At 38.6% G+C, this 8,391-nt stretch overlaps 1 protein-coding gene across 1 annotated transcript in view; it reads left to right on the top strand.

Annotated features, from left to right (window-relative positions):
• pcare (photoreceptor cilium actin regulator) overlaps positions 1 to 4,530 on the top strand; it is a 13,803-nt gene extending 9,273 nt beyond the window's left edge. Inside the window, exon 2 of the mRNA XM_048596678.1 lies at positions 4,407 to 4,530. Within this exon, the coding sequence (XP_048452635.1) occupies positions 4,407 to 4,530 (124 nt within the window). The remainder of the gene's footprint in view (positions 1 to 4,406) is intronic.
• Positions 4,531 to 8,391: the final 3,861 nt, after the last annotated feature.

Raw genomic sequence — 8,391 nt, 5'->3', positions numbered from 1 at the left:
GCCACCGGACCCAAAACGTTAACTCTGTATTTTCCTTCACAGATGCTGCCAGACCTGCTGACCTTTTCCAGCAACTTTGTTTTTGTTCCTGTGTATGTGCAGGGTTTGATGGAGCGAATGGCTTCTTTAGCATGCTTAGACTAGAAGCTAGAGAAGTGCAGCATCGTGAGGTTATCCATAGGCTTGCGGTAGAGCCTTAAACAGATCATCATTCGCAGCAAACTATCCAGCTTTCAGGAGAACAGCGACCACAAGCCTGCTACTACAACCTCTGCAAGACGTGTCAAATCATCGGCATGGATACTACCATTACATGTGGGAACACCACCCACCATTTACATGGCAGATTCTCATGTGACTCGGCCAATGGTGTTATCTCATACGCTGCAGGCAAGGATGCCCCAAGGCATGATATATTGGCAAGACAAGGATGAGTGGACACCACACAACAATTGCCAGACAGGAATGATCCCTCCCAGTTGGAGAACACTTCAGCGGTCAAGGACATTCAGCTTACTATCTTCGGATAAGCGTCCTCCAAGGCGGCCTTCAGAATATGCAACAATGCAGAATCGCCGAGCAGAAACTGATAGCCAAGTTCCGTACCCATGAAGACAGCCTTAACGATGATCTTGGGTTCAAGTCGCACTACATCTGACCCCACCACAGTGTTCTGTATCTGTAAAACATTCCTTACTGTCCTGTTATGTCACCATCACCTGGATAAGTTGCTATGATCTCTTTACCTTAATTTGTTTGTACAATTTTGGATTACTTAGTACTTTGGTTAGACCCTCAGCGTGCAAATTCTTATACCTATCATGTTATTTCCAGTCATTTGGTTTGTCTCCAGCACCAACCTATTTTTAATTTTTTTGTAATTAGCTCTCTGCCTCATTTAATTGAATTATAGATCATCCCTTCACTTGTTATTCAGCCATTGACACTTTACGCACACATTCTAATACTTTGGATCACCTGCAGGGGTTTATTATTTGACACTCACTCATACCATTTGTATGACCTTTTGATCTCTCTGCCCTTGATCCTTCTGCCCATAAATTCTGTGTTCTGTGTGCTTCTCTCTCACTTCAACTGACAAAGCGTCTACGCTCCAAAAGCTTGCGATTTCAAATAAACCTGTTGGATTATAACCTGGTGCCATGTGACTTCTGACTCTTTTCAGAGAGCAAGGGGTGTAATGTTTAGGATGATGACTTCTCATCAGTACAGGAGCATGTCCTTGCAATGCCAGAGAGATTTTGTGTACATGTTCCAAAAGGCTGGGCCCAGCCAGCGATAGCTCATGCTTGATTTGATACTCTGCAAAGTTCAGAGAGTAAAACAATCAGGATCTGGTGCGTGTGAAATAATTATAACCTTTGTGTAATATCAAAAGAGGTGAAAGAGGCAAGAGTGGGAGCAGATAAAAGAATCAATCATGTTAATGAAATTTACGTTGTAAAATGTTGCTAATAAGAAGTTACCTATTTGCGAAATTCCTCTTTACTTTTGTTTGAAAACAGGCAAAACCTCATTTAAAATGTACAGCTTAATGACCTTATTCAATTTCATAGAAGTTGTGTGTCAATGAACATAGTTTTATGATGCTAAAAATACCTGGATACAGACAATTAAATTGATCACTAATATTCAATATGACAAAAACTTTAAAAGTATTTCATTGACTGGGGAAAGCTCTCCAATTCTGCTTGGACAAAGAAAGGAAAATAGTCTTCATTTGACTTATTCTGTAGACCAATACCCTTCAAATATCTTCCCAGCTCCTTCTGTTATTATTTTTTCATGTTATCTCCCTCCACTGTCCCTCTGGATGCCCATTCTACACCATCACCTGGGCTCTGTAGCAGGTAACTAAACCTAAACCATCCACACATCACCTAAGCTTCCCTCTTATTTCCACTGTTAGTGGATTTCCGCTGTTTATGACAATCCAAATATTATCAGAGTATTATTGTTCCCATAAGAATCTTAAAAATTTTGTTCATGGGCTGAGACCTGCACCAGGCATTATTCACTTGCTGGCACAATCGTCCTTTCATTAATGAGACTGGAATTAATCATTTGTCTGTTCTTAGGTATTCTTTTATCAAAACTGTCTTGAATGTTTGGAGGTAAAGTATTTAAACCCACAAGTGAAAATTAATTAGCCTTAGGAAACATCTTATCTTACGCTGTGAGCAAGATAAATTGTTCACAACCCATTAATTACAAAGTGCTAACAGTAGAAGTAGCTGTACAATTTACAATATTTGACTACTATGTCCACTCAGTCTTCTGTCTCCCAAACTGGACAGTCCCCAGGAAGTCCAGGCACTCCTCATAGCTTAGTTTGGTTGAGTTAGGAATTAAACGGTTGATCCTATTTGGTACAGCCTCCAATGTCTAGATATCCATGAAATATTAAATGCAACCCTCTTTACACCAAGTGTGAATATGAATTAGATTAATTGAACCATTAAATAAGTTAAATGTGATTAGCATGAAGTAATTACTGAGCATTTCTCTGCTGAGGGAGATGGAAGTGATGGAGAAAGTAAAGTTGAGGAAGTCACATGGTTGTACAGAATTTGAATATTGCTGAAAAACAAAGACGTTGCTGAAGCTTTCTGTTCAGCTGTGGTATAAATTGTTTGAAATTTGGCATTCTTGCTTTTATCCTGAAGTCAGAAAGTTTCAACATGTCTCACTGTTCAGCGCTATGAAAGTTCTAGAAGTTCTGAATTGTCTTCTAAATGTAGCAGCTTTAACATTACTGTTTGATTGCTCGTCAGTGTCATCATCTTCCTACAAAGTTGACTGACATGGATGTCTACTTCTATCTGTCCTGTGCTTCCCTTGCACATTCCAAATAGGCCAGCTGGATCCCATCTATTATGTCAATCATCTGCCATCTCCTCTACTTCTCTTGCCTATATCTCCATTGTGTTCCAACAATTGTCTAACTCCCACTTACAATAATGACGTGACCAAAATATTGTATCTTTCTTACTTAGAGATTATGCACTAAGTTCTTCTTTACACCAGCTATTTCTAGCATCTTCGATTACTTTTATCTTGTTGTCTACTGTTCCCACTTTCATATAATGTTGGCTCTGTATAAGCATGTTTTGCATAACATACTTTCTCATCCCTAGACTTCCAAACCTTGCAGAATCAATACAAGAAAGTTACCAAAACATCAAATAGGGAATTCTCTTCTCAGAATGGTGGGAATGAGCAACATTCTAGAAAAAGGGAGTTAAGGTGGAATTTGATTACCATATGAAGGAAATGAGAAGAAGATAAAGATAGATGAAGAAGAATGGGAGGAGACTTGAGTGGAGCATAAACTGCTTGGGCCATATCCTTCAGCTTAGTCACCCCTTTGGAGGAATCACTTTCATAACTTTGAAAATTTGGTTCTGATCACTTCAATGTGTCTCTTCCGAAAAGTGTGTACTATCTACAAGATGCACTGCAGAAATCCACCAAAGATCCTCAGACAGAACCTTCCAAACCCACGATCACTTCCATCTAGAAGGACAAGGGAAGTAGACATATGGGAATACCACCACCTCCAAACCACTCACGATCCTGACTTGGAAGTATATTGCCATTCTTTCAGTGTCACTAGGTCATAATCCTGGAATTCCCTCCCCAGTGGCATTTGGGTCAATGCACAGCAAATGGGCAACAACATTTCAAAAGGCATCTTATCACCACCACCTCAAGGGCAACTAGGGACAGGCAATAAATTCTGGCCAGCCAGCTATGCCTACATGCCACAAATGAACAGAATAAAACAGTTTTTTTCCCCTTCTCTGTAAGTGGAGTTCCTACCACAATGAATCATCTCAGCTGCTTTCCCTTTTCACTCTCCCAAGAACAACAATATTTCAAGATCAAATACTTCAAATGAGCTCTGAGTAGAGGATCTCACTCTGCAACTGTTTGATCTTCTGCATTGAGCTTGATTTCATAGTTCATAACAATTCATCAACTAGAGGGAGTTGAGAGAACAAGGTACAGAGGAAGGAGGGGCCAGGGTACCAGGGAGGGAGGGGACAAAGGAAGGGCTTGGGAGAGGGAGGATCAGGACAGATAAAGGGAAGGGAGAAGGCAAGGTACAGGAGAGGGAGGGGATGAATATAAATTATGTGAGAGGAGATGAAAGCTGATTACAGGAGAAGGAGTGAATGAAAGAAGGGTAAAGGGAGGGAAAGTGAGGATGGGGTTGTTGGAGGTAGGTGATATTCTGGGGGTGAAACCGGAGATTGAAAGAATCCAGCTACACAATATAGCACGATATTCAGTGGTAAAGTATTTAAAATCTGTTTTCTGTGATTGGTATTATCGTTAGCTTCTTATACTAATCCTAGTGAACTATTTTTTTCTGTCAACAGTTTAGGTGGGAGCTTTGAGAAAGATGATGATCCATGGACAAGGCATTACGTGTCAGAGATGAGAGGGGCTAGCCGTTCAATCTCCCACCCAGAACTGTGTATCGTTGGCCAGGGGCTTCAATGAGCCTTACAGACACTGTTGATAACACTGTGCAACTTCCAGTACTCCCTGTCCAGGATGACCTCAGATTATCTGGTTTTATAGTAGCGTGACAAGATAATCCTATCTGGTGTGTACTTAAGGAAGTTGACCTACTTAAAATAATATGCACAACATGTTGGAAAAGAGTGTACACCGTTTATCTTTTCGAGTGAGACTGCATGGCTGTGAAATTTTGAGAATTTCTTCATTGACCTGTAGGAAAACTTCCTTGGAAATAGAATTGAGGTGAAACAAATGGAATGAAAATCATCTGCTGGAGATTGAAGGAACTTCCATTAGTCCCATTCAAGATCAACAGTTCTCAGCATCGGTGCGAAGAACTAAATAATTATGAGGAATAATTTAAGGATAAGTAAACATTTGGCATGGAATTTCAGTGAAAGTTGAACAAATTGCGAGCCGTTAGTTTGTAAAGGATCCCTAAATGTGAAACCTTATGGGTGAGAATGAATCATCCACCGACAGCTTCTTGCACACACAGACACAATTTGGTGACAAGTTTCATGATCCACTGCTCTTTCTAATAATCCGACCAATTTTTTATCACCTTGTTGTATTGTCCGTAATGAAACAAGGAAGAATAACTAGTACAATTGGGGAGCTGGACAAAGAGGTTGAGTCCTCTAGCCCTTTTGGTGCAGAACATTTAAAGATTTCTCATTATTAGCCAATTTCATTAAGGATCAGAGGATTTTTCTTGATTTTTGCCATTCCCTGTGGCGAACCTCCTTGGTTTCCATGCCTTCATATGGAATTGTTCCATGATGGTAATGAAGCATTGACGGATGTAGAAGTAAAACCCTATTGAATACTCAACATCTTATGACAGTGAACTCAAGCTATTCCCTCAGAGTTTAAATGTGCTGGTTTAATTAGCACTAGATGTCTAATTTGGTAGAACGCTTTGATAAATCTATAGGATTCCTCTATCAAAATGTGCTTTCAACAGAGAGCATGCAACATCCGTAGGAAGTGGGGGATACTAGAATAAGTCAACTGGTATCACTTTCAGAACTGGCATAAGTGAAGGCCAAGAGCCACTGTACAAGATGCCATCATGGGTATAGAGTGTTAAAGGCAAGAATATATCTCAGTGATAAATTTAAATGAATATTTAACCTGTCCTTATCATGCTTTATGTTTAATAATAGACAAAATTATCCTTTTAAATACATACTTGAAAAGGAAGAATTTTTTTTAGGGCTGCTGGAGAAGAGCAGGGAATGGAACTGGTTAGAGAGCTCCTCCATAGATTTGGCATAGGCACAATGGCTAAAGCCAAATGGAATCATCTAGCTTCCTGCACGATGATTTTTCCCTTCCCATAAATCCAAGAGATCAAGAATTTTGTGAGTGGTTGAGTCAAACAGAAGTTGTGTCTCTCAGTGCCCCAGTTCAGGCTGTAACCTAAATGCTTGCTGGGAAAAACTGGCTGCCCATTAGGCAATACCTTACAGGGTCAATAGGATTACCTCCAGAAGAGGTTGGGCAGTTGATTGAAACTGGGATCTGATTCACTTCAACCAAGATCTTGTTTGTCCACTACAATACAGAACTAGGTGGGAACATTGGAAAGATCAGCAACATGGCCAAATAATGGTTAATTTAATAAAGAGCCCCTGGCATAGTTAGAAACCCAAGTGCGGGAGCCTTTTCCGCTTAATACCTCTTTGAAAAACTCTACACAGATGAGATGTATACAAAGTAGTAAGCATTTCAGGTAATTTCTTGTTATCACATACAAATTAAACTCAAATGGAAAGGCTTGCTTGACTTTCATGAGTTGACTAGAAAACCATGAGATTTAGGAACAGAAGTGGGCCATTCAGCCCATCAAGTTTGTTCTACCAGTCAGTGAGATCATGGCTGATTTTATAATCCTCAACTCCATTTTCCTATCTTTTCCCCATAACCCTCAATTTCCTCACTGGTTAAAAATCTATCTCAGCCTTCAATACATTTATATGATCCTGTCTCTCAGACTTCGGTGATAAAGAATTCCACAGATTCATTACCATTTTAGATAAGAAATTCACCCTCACTCAGTCTTAAATGTACAGCCCCTTATTCTGAGATTATGCCCTCTGGTCTTGGACTCTCCTACTTCTCTCCTGTCAGGTTGTCTAAGAATCTTGTATGTTTCAATAAGGTCACCTCTCATTCATTTACATTCCAACAAGGCCCAATGTTGCCTATAATATGTAGCATTTGAAAACCAAGTAAGAAATAATAGATATAAATTTTAAGGTGCTAAAGTGTTACATACCCCATTGAAATGGCCCTTAACTGCTAATTACACATTCAGATGTTTTCAATAGAGTCCCCAGAATGAAATATAAAAATATAGTTTATCATTTAAAAATAGGATGTTTTCAAAACAGATGATATTGTATTATTTAATACCAACACATGAAATACTGTACAGTGCAATAATTATTTTGAAAGGAAAATATAGATTGTTGACTACAAACAAAAATAATGTGTAGTTGTTTGTTGATTTCCTCAATGCTAATGCAGCATATGTTCGGTTAATGTAACTTTGTGCAATTGTGTAAAGCAGGTGATAGTGAAGAGATAGTCAGCTTTACATTTTTATATTTCTATTGAGGTCAACTCAGCAGAAGTTCTGCTTGTGTTATTTTAATTAATTCAAAGAATGAGTTAAACAAATAATTCAAATATCAAACAGAAGAAATTTCATCCAGATCTAGTTAACCAACATCTACACAGAAGTATCCCAATACTGTGTCCTTTGTAAATTCACTCACAATTTACATAGTTTTATCTGGACCCTTGGGGTAAAAATAGGATTAGGTGAAAATTAGATGGAACATTGAATCAGCATAGTCTTTATGTTGAATGTTGTCAGTGACTCATCCTAAGTTCCACTAAAATGGACATGCCCTTCTGTATTTTCTGATCAAGGGGGTTGTAATATAAGGAGTATAATGGTCAGATTATAAGTATGCATGTATGGAATAAATATCTGATTCTTTCACTGGGGACTTGTAAATTGGGCTACTGTCTCTCTTGCATCACACGACTACACTTTAAAAGCACTGATTCAGGGCTCGTGTAGCACAATGCTACTGTCATTTCCTCTGGCCAAGGTGGTCTCAATTCAAGTACCACCTGCTCCAGGAGTGTGCTGTAACACACCTGAACAGGTTGACTAGAAATATTCAAAAGCCACTGGTTGTAAAGTGTTTTGTGACCTCTTGAGGTTGTAAATAGAGCCATATAAATTGCATGTATATGACCCACAGGTGATGATAAGACAGATTTAAATTTGAGATACACAGAAGAACTTTTAAGCTATAAGGAAACAAGCCATTTGGCCTCAACCCAGAAATTGTTCTTCATTAATCTACCCTGTTCTCATTTACCTTCATACCCCTACATTTACAATCTCATATCCGATGTTGGAAAAGGTTTTGCCTGAAACCATGAACATGGTAATTAAATCCATAGCCTACATCTCTTCTGCCCTCAGTCATATATAATTACTCTTAGAACCCAGATTCCTCATTCCAAATCCGCAACTCCTGGAAATAGTCTGCTTCTATGTTCCTTGTCCAATAATTTGATATTTTTAACAATTCTTTCATGTTAATCATAACTGTTTAACCAGAAAAACAAAACACAATATTTAAAAGGTACACCTCAATCATAATCATTTATTTACAATAACATAAGATAGTAGTGCACAAATGACAATTTCAGTCTGCAAAGTTGTAAATAGGTTGTAGTTAATTACAGCTTATTCCATAAAGTCTAACAAAGAAGTCAGACATTACTTACATTATACACATTCTTTGATCA

This window comes from Rhincodon typus, chromosome 5, assembly GCF_021869965.1.
Source record: "Rhincodon typus isolate 14 chromosome 5, sRhiTyp1.1, whole genome shotgun sequence".
Taxonomy (NCBI): domain Eukaryota; kingdom Metazoa; phylum Chordata; class Chondrichthyes; order Orectolobiformes; family Rhincodontidae; genus Rhincodon; species Rhincodon typus.
This window is presented reverse-complemented; position numbering and strand designations above follow the sequence as displayed.